This window comes from Vicugna pacos, chromosome 5 (assembly GCF_048564905.1).
Source record: "Vicugna pacos chromosome 5, VicPac4, whole genome shotgun sequence".
NCBI classification, from domain to species: Eukaryota; Metazoa; Chordata; class Mammalia; order Artiodactyla; family Camelidae; genus Vicugna; species Vicugna pacos.
In genome coordinates this window covers 39,526,105-39,543,502 of record NC_132991.1, presented here as the reverse complement: position 1 = coordinate 39,543,502, position 17,398 = coordinate 39,526,105, and the positions used below count along the sequence as shown (strand labels likewise).

At 34.8% G+C, this 17,398-nt stretch overlaps 1 protein-coding gene across 1 annotated transcript in view; it reads right to left on the bottom strand.

Annotated features, from left to right (window-relative positions):
* LOC102528082 (sodium channel protein type 2 subunit alpha) overlaps positions 1-17,398 on the bottom strand; it is a 272,534-nt gene that overhangs the window by 80,817 nt on the left and 174,319 nt on the right. The window contains exons 8-9 of the mRNA XM_072961091.1: positions 2,675-2,992; positions 1,657-1,775 (exon numbers count right to left, since the gene is read on the bottom strand). Of these exons, the coding sequence (XP_072817192.1) occupies positions 1,657-1,775; positions 2,675-2,941 (386 nt within the window). The 5' untranslated portion in view covers positions 2,942-2,992. The remainder of the gene's footprint in view (positions 1-1,656; positions 1,776-2,674; positions 2,993-17,398) is intronic.

Sequence of the window (17,398 nt, the reverse complement as noted above, 5' to 3'; positions counted from 1 at the left end):
TTGTGTTTACATGGGATGTACAATTATTTTTAAATATAATGAATAATAAATGGAAAGACTTATTCAGTGCACAGATTTAAATACGCAAACAGACTAATGGATCATAATTTATAGTTCAGGAGACCCAAATCTAAATCTCAGTTTTATTATTCATTCCTAAAGCTAACTCTAAGACATTTTTTTGGGTTTTCTTACTTGAAAAACAGAAGTAAGGAATCATTATTGCTTAAAATAATTCACAAGAAATTATTAAATCTTAAAACAAAATGAAATTAAAATATGTTGATGTTTATGCAAAACTGAGGAGGGACGAGAGTAGAATGACCTAAAGATTAAAAGGAAACTAAATTCCAGAATGCCATGCTTCTAAACACATCACTTGCCACATTGCCAGCCAAGTCTGGCAATATGCCTTACAGCCCCTCCACCCAGAACTGTGATGAGTTCCCTGTACCAAGCTTATTCTATCTCTTGAATTCCTTATCTTATCTAATTCCCTACCATATTCAATTCAAATATTTTCTGGGCTTGCTAGGGGGAGCAAGCTTTTACATTGTAAGCCTTAAAGCCAGGCCCTGGGCTGACCATGTTGTAAATTGCAGGCAATGACTCTTTCTAATTAGGAAAACAAAATTTATAGTTGTCCTATCTGAGACTTTGTTTAAATTTCAGTTTCCCCTTCCTTACCTTTGGTTTCTGATTCATATCAGTCCCTTATCCCAAGGCTTCTGTGCTCTTCTTAGAAATGCCCCTGCCTGGCACAACCCCAGTCTTCCAAACCTTTGCTTCCTTGGTTTTTCCAGGGCTGGCTGTCAGCCAAACCACTGTCCATGGACTGGAATAAAACTTCTCATTCACAACTACTCTATTTAACTTCCAGAAGTAAATCAAATTACCACATCCCACCAAGGTGTCATCAGTCCCATTTCAAGGAAGTAGATACTTCATAAGGATAATGAAGCATGAAATGAGGATGTATACGGAAAAACAGACATTAAGCCTTTGGAAAGAGATAATTGTAGCAGGACCTGTGACTTGAATAAAAGATAGGAACAACTGACAAAAAAAGAAAGAAAAAGAAAATAGAAAATTAATGGGTGTGCTGCTGGGAAAAGAATTTGAAGAAATATTTGAAAGGCTAATGTGTATACAGTCATAACTGTAACATCTGTTAACTCAAAGCTTTCAAACACTCAGATGAAAAGCAGAAAGGAGTAAACTTCAGACCAAAAAGATATAAAATTGTGTAATTCAAATTATGCATATATTTTCCAAATATAAAAGTAGTAAAGAAAATTATCTCATGGAGTTTACCCATTATATAACATTGTAAAATTTGAAGACTTCTAAAAGGAGAGCCTGGTGATATTATCAAAATTAATGGAGAAATCTTGGATGTAGCAGGCAATTCAGAAGGAAGCAGAGGAGGAAAGAAGAAAGAAAGGAGTAATGAGTCAGATAGAGAAGAAATACTCAGAAGATGGGGAAAAGTGGTTCACTTACCTATGATTCCATTTTGCAATGTGCTAACTGTTGAGTAAGAGGAGGGAAAAAAGCTCATAACATTGCCAAGTACATATATTTTTGAAAAATTCCCAACTCAATAAGTCAGCCAAAGAGCAAAATCATATTAGTGACTATTTGAAAAAAGGATATGAATGTACCAAAATCTTAATAGCTAATTTTCTAATAGGGTTGAAGGGAGTTAAAATGTATAGGGCAGGGGTGGCACTGAATCGAGAGATTGCTTTCCCTTTATTCAATACTATAAATGTCTGAAAAAGAAAACAAACACATTAGACAGAATTATTATTAAAATTAAGAATTAAGAACATTTTAAGAGAAAAGTGAGACCATTTTTTAGAAATAATGCCTTATAAAATAATATAAAATAATATAATATACTAATTGCCAATGTATGACATGATGCTATGTGCTTTCTTTCTGAGCGCTATAAACTCCCCTAAATTTACTAAGTGACATGAGTATTTAAACAACAAAATAAAGAAAATTTGTAGTCAGTGCCATAGGAATTCTTAGCATCTTTATCAAGCTTTAATATCAGTATTTTAAAGCTGTATTTATAATTCACAAAGACCTTAAAAATGAGACTCTGACTACTTCAGTTAGATAAAAATCTTCTCACAAGAACTTCAGGGTTTTCCAGACATGTTGTTTGACCAAATTCTTTTTTAGGCACTTAAAACTCATCCGCTTTTATTTCTTTCGGAGAAGAGCCATGGAATGGGCAGAGTTTATGGTATGAAGGAATAAACCTACTGAAGATAAAAGTACCTTAGGTAGAGCTGGATATTGGAAAGAGGAATTTGGACACTACTCATGGAAATAATTTTTTTAATGCGTAAAGAACAGTCTCTTCATCTTCACTTTTTGCTTCCCCACACTGTAAGGGGAATAGATTTTTGCCCTTTCTCATTTCCCCAACTGCAGAATGCCTTTCAGTTCTCTGCCTGTCCCAGACATGGGTTCAAATGGGTGCTTCCAAAAGATTTCTAGGATAACAAGGCCATTACATGGTTAAGCCCATCCAGTGCCCTAGTGATACTTCAGACAGAGAGAAGGAGGCACAATATTCTTCACCAGACATCCCTGGGACTAGCCAGGGACTAATTAGGACGTAGGGGAAGTAAAGGCAACTTGACTAAGTACTCACTTTCTTATTGATATAGTACGGGTCCAGGTCCTCCAACGGCTCTGACACCATCTCTGGAGGGATGTCTCCATAAATAAATGGAAGGGATTTTCCTGCTTCCAAGTCACTATTTGGCTTTGGGCCATTCTCATCATCCTCATCTTTGCGCTCCTGTTTGGGTCTCTTAGCTTTCTCTTCTGCAATGCGTTGTTCAATAGCAGCAAGGGATTCCCGGGTAAAGAAGCGGAAGCTGTCAGGTCCTGGCGGTACCAGCACTGACTGTGCCATCTTTTCATCCTGCTCCTTTAATCACTGTTTAGCTCCTTGCGTAAGAAAGTGCTATGGAAAAAAGAGAGAAACAGAGAAAAAAAAAGCAGTGGTCATTAGGATAAAAGGTGACTGTGGCAATTACATGGTATTGAGATAAAATATATAAACCAAGCTATCTGCAATATTTTACTAAGGAAGCTGCACTTGGCGTTCAGGGGATTCTCATGCATGCATTCATCTGCTTGCATGGAGATCTATCTTTCACATTCAGTAGGTGTCTATGAGGTAATCTAATCTCCCACTCCCAAAATGTTTTAAGTGAAAATATCCAATTCAAAGCTCAGAAATAGAGGATACTGGTTTGTGCTTGCTCTTTCACTTGTGTGAATATTTTGGCAGCCATCTTTTTCAGCATCCTCTCTGAAAATATATCAGAGATCCATAACAAGAGATGAATAATCACCCAAAATTGTAGAATCTGGGCTGTGTGAGGCTCTTGCATGTACCTCTCCATTTTTTTCCATGTTCCCTTTGGCCTACTTTTCCACCTTTAAGAGCTTATTCAGAATCAACGCACCTGGTAAAGAGCTCTGGAAATCCTAAAATGCCAGGCTGTGGAAAGATAGGTAGATACTGCCTGAAAGCAAGGGAGCGGGAAGGAGCAGGGGATGCCCGATTGCATTTGGAACTGCTTGGAAGCTGCACAGGAAGGGATCCAGCTCCTGCCAAACCAGGCAGGAAGTCACCCACGTCAGAGGTCTGGAGCTTGGACCCCCTGGTTTAGTAACCTGCTGCTAGCTAGTGTAATTGCTTCTTAAATTAACAAATTTTCAGTATCTTAGGAAATACTGTAGAGATAGCTCATTTTCTCAAATAGTGCCCATTTCTTAAAAATCACCAAGTAGATTTGGACTTGGAAAAAATTATCTAAGTTTAAGATAGTTTATCTTTTAAGTGAACTCCAATTATGTTGGTCTTTGTGATAACATAAATGGAGTCTTACTGTATTCTAATCATATTTTACTGGACTAACATATATAACTCAACAGAGCACACCAGTTATTCCAAATGTTATCTCTGAACTAGTGGCAGGAGTCTCTATGCTTTTTGAAATAATACTACTAAAATCTTGACTCCTGAATGCCATCTGTGTACAATCACTTATTTATTTTTCCTTCTTTTTAAAATAACAATCCATTTTAACCCCTACCCTACAGGAATGAGAATTACCATTTAATTATAGGAAGTGCATTTTCTAAGAGTAAAATTCATTCATATCTAGAGCATTTCTGCAGCATATGCCAAATCAAACAGGGAAATTTAAAATAACATAAGTTACTGCACCATTTCCATTTTTTTTTCTGAAGTAGACCAGGACCTTTCAGCCACCAGCTAGCAGACTGCCCTCTCAGTATCACAGTACCACCAAAACATCCCTCATTTTCCTTACCCATCCCCAGAGACCCTTATGCCTAGCGACAGGCATATGCATGAAGAAGGTCCCTGTACACTTCAGGGAGGGACCTGCCATGCCTGGATGCTCTAACAGAAGAGACATGCTAAAACATGCAGCCAGCAGCTTCAAAATGAAAGTGGTCCTCTGCAGATTCCCCCAAGGATTTTTACTGTAAAGGTAGAGAAGCATCACAGAGAATAAGCATAATAAGAATATTAAAACATTACCCCTGCAGAATCTTTTACACCAAGAGTTTAGGATTGATAAGCTGGCACCAAGAAGACTGCAGCTAAAATTCCATCATGCTTTTTTTCTTTTTATCCTTTTTTTTTTTTTTAATTCTCCTTCAAAGACCACACCTAACTTCCTGTAAAAGGATTCTGGTAGCTGAAGTAAGAACAGGCATTTCCTGTGCGGGGACTACAAAATGGCATTACTATAACTACCAGTAGAGGGCGGAGGAACTGTGAAGAGAAACCTCTCAGTGTACACACACAGGCATTTTTGAAGCAGCCCAAAGCTCTCAGCAATGGAGCTCTGATCTACAGGCTTTTAGAATAGAACGTTAAGACTTTGCTGTTTCAATTATTAATTTTGTTAACCGATAATTCTTCTGTTCATGCTTTTAATTTGCTAACCCAGAAGTCATTGAATAGATACAAACAATTCAAATTAAAAGTAAAAAGAAAGTAAATAATGAAGCATTAAAAATAAAACTTCATAAAACATCAATTACATTAATGAAAGTCTTACACACATGGAATTTAACATTAGACCTACCCTAGAGTATCTGAAATCCATTAAAGAGCTTTGCTATTTCAACAAAGAGATAGCTTTTGTGCTATCCAAGTTAACTTTCCCTAGAAATAAAATTAAACTGATGGTACATCAATCTTATATTATCTCTAATTCAAGTGACTGAAAAGTGACCAGGAAAAAAAAAAAAACCTGAAAGCCAGTGGGATACTAAATGCCAGTCCTTAGATTAATTAACATAGTTAAGATCTGAGGGTGTACTATGTGCCAGTCACTGACTAGGCTGAGTCTGCATGCACTGTATCATTTCATTCTCCTGCAACCCTATCAGATAAACACTTTTGTGATCCTTATTTGAAAACCAAAGAAAGGAAGTACACTGAGGTTAGGAAAAGCTAAGATCATATAGGCAGGATTCAAACTCAGACACCAAAAATCTGTGAGCTTTACTCATTCATAAACAAAAAACACAAAAATAAATCACCTGTTTGTGCAATTAAAGCCTAAAATAAGAACTAAATAAAAATCAAGCAGTGGCACCAATTATAATCAGAAATAGTCATAATTATTAAATCAATACAAATTTTTGCATATTTTCTAGCTTTACCATTTTCATTAGAAAATGTATTTATTTGAAATGAGCAAGAAGAAGATACAGCCAAAAAGATTTTTTTGTCATCCTAGTAAGTTTTTTTGTTATAAAAGCAAAAGAATGACCCAAAATGGCTTAAGAAAGAAAGAAAAAGAAAGAAAGAAAGAAAGAAAGAAAGAAAGAAAGAAAGAAAGAAAGAAAGAAAGAAAGAAAGAAAGAAGGAAAGAAAGAAGGAAAGAAGGAAAGGAACATGGGAGTTTATTGTCAAGGTTTATTGTCTAAGGCTGGCTTTAGGCATGGAATGATTCAGAAGCCCAACTAATGTTACCAGCACCTAGTTATACTGTATCCTATAGCTCTGACTTCCATGGTGATAGGTTTTCTTTATTGTAGTAAGATGCTATAGCATCTGGCCTCCCAACCTCCCAGACAAATCTAATAGGAACAAAGACACAAAAAAACTCTCATTGCATCTCACTGGTTCCAGGTGGGTCACATGACCATCCCTGAAGTAACTACTCTGTCCAGGGTGATATCATGCTTTGTGGTTTGATTGATTTCTCCTAAGCCAAATGCCTCATCCTGAAACTAGGAAGAAATCTTACTGAGACCTATGAACAGTCAGGGTTGTGGTGGTGGTACAGAAACATTCCTCAAATGCAGAGTTGTGATGCTATTACTGGAATAAGAGGGGATTGATGATGGTTAACAAAACAAACAAGCAAACAAGTGTGCACTCTAGTCACATAGTGGTCATATTTGCAGTGCCTCAGTATTTGGAGAGTATATATATATATGAGCGTGTGCACAGAGAGTGTATATATATATATATACTCACACACACACACACACACACATATATAGCATATATTCTAGCTTCATCATTTTCATTTGGTAAATTTTCATTATTGCCCATGTATACCATCTTGGAAACCAGGTAAGATATTTAGAAGATTACTTCCTCAAAATAAGTTGTCATACTGTAATAAAATATTTCACAAATCTCTATGGTGAGCATTAAGTTCATTTATCAAATGAACACAAGCTTTGAAGGTATTTCAGGTTTGGTTCCACACTACTGCAATAAAGTGAATACTGCAACAAAGTGAGTTAAAGGAATCTTTTGGTTTCCTAGTGTGTATAAAAGTTTTGTTTACACTATTACTGTAGTGTAAGTGTGCAATAGCATTATGTCTAAAAAAAGTACATACCTTAATTTAAACATGCTTATTGAAAAAATACTAAAAATTTTAATCTTCTGAGCCTTCAGTGAGTCATAATCGTTTTGCAAAAGTAATATCAAAGATCACTGATCACAGATCGCCATAACATATATCATAATAATGAAAAAGTTTGAAATATTTTGAAAATTACCAAATTTTGACACAGAAACAGGAAGTGAGGAAAGGCTGCTGGAAAACGGTGATGATAGACTTGCTTGACACAGGGTTGCCACAAACTTTCAATTTGTAAAAAGAATTGGCAATAAAGCAAAGCACAATTTATAAAAAAGCAAGTCGTGCTTGTATCTGAATATTCTGGTCTTTACAGATATGCTAAAAATAGGCTAACTTGTTATATGAAAGATTCTAATTCAAAAAAGTAAACTAAGGAGTAAAAGATTTACAGAGTGATTTGCCAAATGTTTTGGGGGGAGATTAACTATAATACTAATACATAGTACTTACTTCTTGTCAAGGACTATTTTAAGAACTATAAAATCATTTAATTCTTATAAGACTGTGATGAAGTAGATAGTGTGATCATCCTCATTTACAACATGAGGAAACTGAGGCACCAAGAGGTTGCAACATGCGTAAGTTCTCACAACTGGAAGTGGTAGAGTCAGGATTTGAACTCATGCTCCCTGGCTCAGAATCCATGTTCTAACCATTATGTAATGCTTCTTAATCCTTCTTCTGGAATCATTCACTATCAGGAACACACAAGATAACATGTATTTATATTAGTTGTAGGATCACCCCTTTCTCTCCCATTGATCCTAGCCAGTGAATGTGTATTTGGATATTTTAAAAGGTGAATACAAAATATTTTACCCAAACATCCCAGACAATGATGAGCAACACTTGAATATTTTTTCCATCTCAAAAAGACTTTTGTGAAGCATAGGTAAGAATTATAGTCTCTTGTTTCTTCCCAGGAAGAGGTTTCCACAAGTCATAATGCACATTAGTTTTTCTTGCATTTGCTCTACCCTTGTTAATACCACACTGATATTTTATGAGAATGCTAAATGGTATACGTCACATGGCTTTTAAATTTCATTCAGTTCTGTAATTTTTCAGACAGAAGATTTTGTATCATAACTTTTAAGGCCAGACACAGTATTTGGAAGATCCATAAATAATAGGAAAGGCAAGCAATATTCTTTTAAGTAATTGTAAAGGAAAGAATATTAAGAATTGGATTTCTAAATTCTGATAACATTTGTTTCCCTTTCAAGGCCTTCTTTTTAATTTTTCTCACTTATAGAAGAGAAGCATGAATTTTCTAAATTAAAATACAGAAGAAAAACTAAGCCATGTTATTACACATGATGACACCTACAAAAAAAGTAGTTAACAATTATATGAAAGGTCAATAACAAAACAAGGTAAGTAGTAATAAATAGTGTATGACTCTCATTTCTTTCCACAAAGATTCACATTTATAATACTAATTACTCAATAGTTAAATTTATACTAAGAAAATTATTAGGTTATTACATCATATAGATATAGAAATAATTACATAAAATAGTTTATATTATAATTAATGATTAATGGAATATTACTGAGCCATAAAAAAGAATAAAATAATGCCATTTGCAGCAAAATGGATGGACCTGGAGGTTGTCATACTAAGTGAAGTATGCTAGAAAGAGAAAGAAAAATACCATATATCACTTAGATGTAGAATCTAAAAAAATGACACAAGTAAACTTATTTATAAAACAGACACAGACTCACTTACATAGAAAAAGAAAACTTATGGTTACTGCGGAGGGGGAAGGAGGTAGGGAGGGATAAATTGGGAGTTCAGGATTTGCAGATACTAATTACCATATATAAATAGATAAAAAAACAAAGTCCTACTGTATAGTACATGGAACTATACTCAATATCTTATAATACCTTATAATGAAAAAGAATATTAAATATATATATATATATCTGAATCACTATGCTGTACACCAGAAATTAACACAACATTGTAAACTGACTATACTTCAAAAAAAATTAGTTATTATAGATAAGTGCTCAAAAAACTTAGAGGATTTTGTACCCAAGAGTTAAAAAAGCCGAGAAAGACTAATGCATCTTTTTTTGAAAGTGATCTTTTAATCCTATTTTTACAACTGTACTTTTTGGTTTCTTTCAGTACATTAGAGTAATGCTAGGAACATAAGCTAAGGAAAGATTTGCTAAATATTACCTGAAGACTTATTTTCTGGTTTCCTTAATATATAAGTTTGAGTCTATTTTCTCATGAACTTTTTGATTGTCACTGTGTTTTTGCATATCCTTCTCTCTTTAACCTTGATCCACTAGCTCATTTCTGTAACTAACAATTTCCATAAGAGGGAGAAAGTTCTGAACAACCAGACTTACATGTTTTCTCACTACAGATTAGAACAGAGCATAATAGAAAATAAAAGACAGGCTCAGTATGTACTGTTCACTTAAACTGTCATTTTTTCTTTAAATGCTAGTTTTAGTTACAATACTTTAAAAAACCTTATTTTCAATATTTTATATTCACATTATGTTGAGCAATATTCTTTATAAAAGTATATGTATTCCTTTAAATGACTGTTGCTTTTTAAAATACATTTTGTTTTTCTTTAACAGAAATGCACTCCAATGTTATCATGATCTCTGGGAAATATTATTCAATGTGAAGATAATCACTTTCATCAAATTTTCCTGAGAAAAATAAATTATGTATGAGATACGCCTATACAAGCATTTTTTTATTTTATTGCAGGTAGAGTGGCAACTCATTTCTATATACTTTCTTAATCTTCAGATGTATTAAATGCATATTCACATCTGACCTTGCCTCAATAACTTATCAACTGTAAGGTCACTCTAATCTGATTATACAGCAGTTTGTTTTTGATGGATGGATCATGCAAGAATGACAGAATTCCATTTCTGGATCTTAACAGTCAGGTAAGGAAGAAAATTTCCTAAGGTATGGTCTACCCCATGGGAGTGAGACATTTCCATGTATTCCAAATGCCTGAATATTTCCAGCTTAATTTTCTTCATTCCTTCTGTTTCATTGAGGACTGCTACCTAAAACTGTACCACTCAGCCCTCATTCTCTTTTATAGGGAGAAAAAAGCAGCCTCTAAACTCTTAAGTGGGATCGTAGATCTGAATGTCTGGGCATCTTCCCCAGGAGAGAAAAAGCAGGCAGAGCCAGGAGCAGAAGGTCTTTGGAATGAAAAACAATGCTCAGAAAATAGCTATATTCCAAAGTGTCCTAGATACAAAATGTGTGCATACTTCTGTATGTGTATGTGTGTGCATGTGTGTGCCTCAGAGAGAGAGAGAGAACTACAGATGAGAGAATGAGAGCATAAAAGACCATGGATTGCTTTGTTCATGTCATGTTAACATGACCTAAATTCTGGCACTCAACCTCGTTCTTGCTATTAGTTTCCACACTTAATTCTTGCAATATTTTGTGAAGGAAGTAGTATTTTGGCTCTAATGTGGTGGTGATCCAGGCTTATGTAGGCTGTGTCACCTGACATGGCTGGGCAGAGCCAGCATTTAAATTCACATGTGTCTGATTCAAATTCTAAGTACACTTCACTATCCCATTTTCCCTCAAGAGTGGGAAATGTACCACTGATACCAAGTTGAGAAGGGTAATGTGAAATATATCTGATTTTTTAAGTCACTGGGTTCCCCATCTATACCTAAGATATGTGTAGAATATCCTAGGTCCACTGCTATTAAGCAAACTGGTGGCCCACTAGGAATAACTCAGTCTCCCCTTCATAATCTGGCTATTGTGGGATTAGCTTGACTTCCACTAGAATGACTTAAACTCTGAACATCAGTGTTCTCATCAGTAGAAACGAGGGCTCATTTTGAGTTTTATGAAATAAATTTATGAGAAAGAGCTAAGCACTATGACTGGGACGTAGTAGATGCTTACTAAATGCTGGTTTCTTTTCCTTTTATCAGAGACACCTTAGTGCTGTTTGTCATTTCAACCTTTTATTGAAGTTATTCATGTAAAGCCTATCTCTCAATTATCTCATCTTCCTAATCTTATCCCATCTTTGTTTGTGGTTTCCACAGTATCTAGAGTAGTACTCACTTGAGATAAACTGTTCAGTAAGTCACTGATGAATTAACAGCTGTAACCCTGTATTTATTCAGGAGCATTCTTGTTCTTTTCACTGAGTAGACTTTCTTTTCTTTCAGGATAATTTATGTGTCATGACACTAGAATAATTCTAGGTTTCTGATTTTGTTGTTGTTTCAGTTATACGGAACTTTATAAGTGACTGTATACATTTATGGCAACACCATAGTTTGAGCTTAACTTAGATTTCCAAACATATGTCCTTAACCTAAATGCAGACTACTATCCTCACTGCCTCTCCATCTCACATGCCCACTCCACACATATGCACATGTGCACATATACACAGATATGTTTGTTTTTGTTTCTCAAGCTTATTTCACCACCCAGAAAGTTCAATATTCATTTATTTGACTTTTACTGTTGTATCAATTCTTCAAGTGCAGTTGCTCTTGAAAACTTTAAAACATTTCTTCTTCATTTTCTGAATTTCCATTATATTTAAAGTAGAAAAGTAGTATATAGTATTAACTTCCTAATGCATACATCTATATACATTTTTCTTTGTTTTTATTTACCCCTGAAACTACTTTCAGGTTAATCTTAATGAAAGAATAGCATTATATTTGTCACCCTCATCCAAGAAACATCAATCATTCTCCATCCATATAAAGTACAAATTCCTCTCCCGGACATTTAAAGGACACTCCAAATTTCCTTCGTTTCCAGTCTTATCCCCTGTCGACTCCTACCAGTATCTTATTGTAAAGACAAAGTAATTTTTTCAAGTTTTCCTAAACCTGCACCCTGATCCAATAGTTCTAAGCTATTGTTTATGCTGTTTTCATGACCTGAAATTCACTATATTACCAATTTAACTGGATGAGGCAATAGCAGTTTTAAATCTCAGATACTGCACTTCCCATAAATACTTCCAGATCCTTCTGTCTGGTTATGTCCTTTTACTTTTTCAAGCTAAATAGCCCTGTTTTTAATACACCATTTGTTGTTTTTATGTAACTGCCTTGAGGTAAGTCCATGGTGTCCTCCTCTTTGTAACTCTTGAAGTTCATAAAGAATACCTTGCACAAACTAGATACTCAATAAAAGAACTGAATAACAGAAGATTTCAAAGAGGCACAGTATTGAACAAGCTGTCATGCTGAAGAGGGCGTGGATGTACAACAGGCTCTTGTGACTCAAGAGGACACATCTAAGATGAATACGAATGTCATAGAAAAAAATGATTCGATGTAAATAATAATGTTCAAACTCTTAGACCTTCATAAAAACAAAACAATTACTCTTTAATAAGAAGTAATTCTCAGTTACCAGAGGTATTCAAGCAGATACTATAGAAAGGATGCTTGTCTGGACAAATGATTGGAATATATAATTCCAAAAATATTTCTAACCTCCAGATACTGTGATTGCCTAAAAAAGCAGAGCATCAAATTATCTTTTGCTAAAGTAAGAAAAACAGAGTTAAATTAATCATTATGGTCTTTTACATAAATTCTGGATTAGTGATAATGAAACATCTAGAAGATGGTGATAGAACATATTGTTTCCCTGATTAGTGGGTGCTGCTGCTTGGCTATGAGCTGCTTGAGGGCAGGGAGTTTGTCTGGGCCTGCTAACCACTTTCTCTAGTGCTTATTGCATCATATGTTTTCTCCATAAATATATGGAACTGAATTAAAAATGAGACAATTTGCATTTGCATAACTAGACAAAAAGAGATCAGAAAAAAGACACAGTAAAAAAGGATTTTAATAAAATCTGGCTGTTTTAAAAATACAATCAATTACTGCTTCTTGGACTGCAATAAGAAAACATTAAAAAGCAATGGTAAGAAGTTCTTGCCTCTTTTTAGGATCAAGAATGAATCTATTTGCCTTTGTTGAGTTCACATTGTACACAATGTATTTTCAGCAAATATGTAAAAATATGCATCCAGATACATGTTTTCCCTTTTAAACTAGTTAACTTGGAGGTCCAGGCACTTAAGCCAAGAGGGTTTGGCTCTAAATAGTTTTGGTTTTCCAAAACTACTGGGGTTGCTGCTTATTTTTCTGGGGAGCTAATTTCAGTTTTTTTTTTAAACAAATGTTTTTGGCACTCAGTTTCTAATTACACCTGATTTATGCAACATCATTTATTTTAAAGAGCTCTAACTGACTTACTATTATGTGGTGTGTACCAGGCTTCTGAAGAAAAGGCAGTGACTTTGGAGCCAGACAGAACTAGTTCACATCCTTACTCTGCTACTTTCTAGCTGTGGTTCTTTGAGCAAAGTACTTGGATTATAGTAAGGATTATAGAGGGTAAGTAAAATACCCAACACATATAGAAGATGTTAGTTATTCCATTTTTTCCTATGCCCTTCAAGTTCTTACAAATAGCATTGTGTGAATCAGAACAAATAAAACTAAATATAAAGCTAGAAGACTGGTCTTTTGCAATTTACAATCCAATTTATCATTTAACAAAGATTTTTTTAAGTGCTCACTAAAGACCAGCATTCTTCCAGATGCTTCTAATACAACAAGTAACCAAACAAACAAATCTCTACCCTCATGAATCTTATATTCTATGTACCTTAGTAATATAGATAATACACAAGAAAATTAAACATAGAATATAGCAGGTGATGGTAATTGCTATGGAGAAAGATAATGTAGGAAACAAAGAGAGAGAGAGAGGGAGAAAAAAACAGTGTAAGAGGTGAGGGAGAAGAAGGCTGTGTTGTAATTTTAAATAGAGTAGTCAAGGAAAGTCTTGCTGAGGAAGTAACATTTAAGCAAAAGCCCTGAAGGATTCAAGGAAGACAGCCACGTCATGAGCCTTCCTGGATGATAGGGTTCCAAGCACAGCAAATGCATCAAAAGAGTTACAGAAAGGTATTCACATTTGGAAAGGCCTATATAGTAAGGTAAATAACACTGAAAGGAAACGACAGTACAAGGCAATACCACATCAACAGGAAGAAGAAAGTGGAGCAGGTAGCAGGGACAGTGAGTACACCAGCAGATGCTGCCAACCTCAGTTAGGCCTGCCATCTGGTCTCCCAGCAGTTTCACCAGGGACACCTGTGACATAAATGTCAAGATCAGAGTCCAAGCCAGACCCTGAGAAGCAACAATCATACCAGAAATAAAGGAAAGCTCACTGCCACTCAATGTCCTTAGCTTGAGCACAAAAAGGGGATAATAAAAGCAGGATAGCCATACCTGGCAGCTCAAAAAAATCTAAACCTGGATGGCTGTCTGCAGGGTGGACCCAAGAACGGCCTTAAGAATAGATATGGAGAGTACAGGAGCCAAATTTAGTGGCTAGAAACAGCTCAGTGTCAGAGAAACAAAGCAAAATGTTGCCTATCCTCAATGCCTAGAAACATTTATTGAAATTTTAAAAGATTAGAAAAGGGATGCTCTTTTGGACCATGATGCAGTTTTAAAATAGACCAATTAAAAATACAGCACCAATTAAAAATACAGCTATGAAACAGGTATTACTACAAAACTTCGAGTTTTTTTATGTGTGAAAAGTGTGCTGGTAATGCATTTGTCTATTCAACATGTTGGCAGCTCTCTTCACTAGTGTATTTCCTGACTTCTAATCACTCCTAATACATTTTAGAGAGAACAAATAGGGAATTAGCCACTCTGCCCTTAAGTCTTAACAGCTTGAACCATCCTCCCTCTCTCTCTCCCTCCCTTCTCTCTCTCTCTCTTTCTATTTCTTTTTTCCCCCCTCCCTTTAGAACAAGGATAATTCCTGTCCTGATCAAATCCATAAGGTTGCTGTTGGAATGAATTCAGATTATTTAAAGCAACTCATTTTTTGAACTGTAAAGCATTAGAACATTGCTTATTCATTTTCTTCTTTTTCTTAATTTTACTAAAATATCAAATTTGCCTGTAGAAATGAATGGAGAAAGAATATTTTAAAGAAAAAGAAATGATCTCTTGCATTCTGTATTTAAAAGTTTCCCTATATAACTCCATGTATGTGAATTATAAAATTATGGTTAGAACTTATAAGATGGTTAGATTTTGAACAGCTTTCTATCCAGGCACATGGATGCAGAAGTCCACATATGTCAGATCATGTGATTTCCATCCCACCATATTGCTGTACTAGTTTCATCTGCAAACTAAGCAGGAAAAACAGCAGGCTTGAGAAGGGAAAAGGGCAAAAGACTCAGGAAAACACATCATCTCCCCACAATAAAGTGATCATTTGCCTTCTACATATTCATTTCTAGACTCATATCCATGAATGACATTTCCTATTTATTTGTCTCACTTCCAACCAAACAAAATATACTGAAATCATTAAAAGCAAGGGCTGATTTGTAAAAGGAGCCTCATCACTTGGAAATTATCAAAGGGCAAAAAATGACTCAGACTTTTTTTAAAAGTTCAAATCATGGTCACAAATTGCAAATTGAATTTTCTTTTGGTTTCTCCTAAAACATAACACACACACATACACACATACACACACAGGGAGAGAGAGAGAATGATTTGAGTTCTGTAAAGAAAATGTGCTTCCAGAGAAAAAAAATTGTAAATTAGAAGATATCACTTAGATTTAGAATTAAACCCCTTGTATTGGCACAATAACCAATGTTAATTAAAATGATAGGTTTGGTGTTTGGAAGGGGGCCTCCCAAGAGATCATTTAGTCAGACTACTTATATTCATTAAGGAGTGAACTAAAATCAGAGACAGATGGCAGAACTCAGCACAGAGATTTCACAACTTTCCTCGGTTGTCTATTCAACTCTTTAATCACCATCTAACTTACTCTTTAGTTATAATCTCTGTTAATATTAACACTGTCTAGACTCTTTCTGCTAGTGGTTCATTGGATGGAAATAGAAGCACCATACACATCCCTATATGGGATTTATCAGGGGAAAATTGCCAAAACATTTATTTAGCATTCTGCTTATTTACATTGAAAGGATATTTACCTATTAGTTCAACCAAGATAGAGTAACTCAGTTATAACTGTAGTAGAATAAAAACACTGGTTGATGGTGGGCATGATCTCTATAATCCTCAGCCTTTAGTCTGCATTTCTGCCGATGCCCTTCCCCAATTCTTCTGAAGAAAATGTAATGTTAATTTGATTACTCAGTTCCTGAGACAACATAATAGTTAAAAGGCATAAACTCATAGACTTTTAACATGTTGTATTCTGTCATTCAGTATAGAGCACTTTCTAATTTTCCTTATGATTTCTTTGATTCATAGATTGATTTAAAGGTGTGTTGCTTAATATCCCCCCAAAATGGGCTTTTTCTAGCTATCTTATTGTTATGGGTTTCTAATTTAATTCTATTGTAGCCAAATTATCAAATAGATTGAGACTTATTTTATGGCCCAGCATATGGTCTTTGGTGAAAGTTCCATGTGCAATTGAAAAAAATGTATATTCTGTAGTTGAGTGTTAATATTCTTTGTGCCAATTGGATCTTCGTGTTTGATAATTGATGATACTGTTCAAGTCTCCTATATCCTTGTAAGTTTTTTCTACTTGTTTTATCAACTACTGAGGGAAACTGTTAAAACCCTCTAACAATAATTGTGCATTTGTCTATTTCTCACTTTAATTCTGTCACTTTTTTCTTCTATTTCAGTATGTCTTGTTATAAATCTGACCTTTTACACCAATGAAATGACCATTTTTATCTGTTATTGAAGAACCATTTTTATTCCTTGTCTTGAAGTCTACTTTATTTGATATCAATATAGACATACCAGCTTTCTTTTGCTTAGTGTTTACATGCTATATCTTTTGATATTCTTTTACTTTCAATTTGTCTGTATTACTATACTTAAAATATGTCTCTTAAAAACATCATGTCATTGGATTTTATTTTGTGTCCAGTCTGCTGATAATCTCAAGAGTGTGAAAATATATACTCACAAAAAGACCTACATAAGAATGTTCATAGCACCTCTTTCATAATAGCTAAAACCCAGAAACAACTCAAGTGTCCATCAGTAGGCTAATGAAAAGTAAAGATGTTTTTTATCTAATGGAGTATTACTTAACAACAAAACGTTATAAGCTACTTATATATATGCAACAAAATGGCTGAATATACCCCCCAAAATTGCGTTGAGTGAAAGAAGCCAAGAAAAAAACACTACATACTTTATGATTTCATTTATGTAAAGTTTTTGATCAGGCAAAACTAAGCTATGGTGACAGAATTTTAGAACAGTGCTTGTCTCTGGCAGCAGAAGGAACTGACTGGGAAGAGGCACTGGGGAGATAGATATGTTCTACATCTTGATGAAGACAGTGGTTACTCAGGGAATAA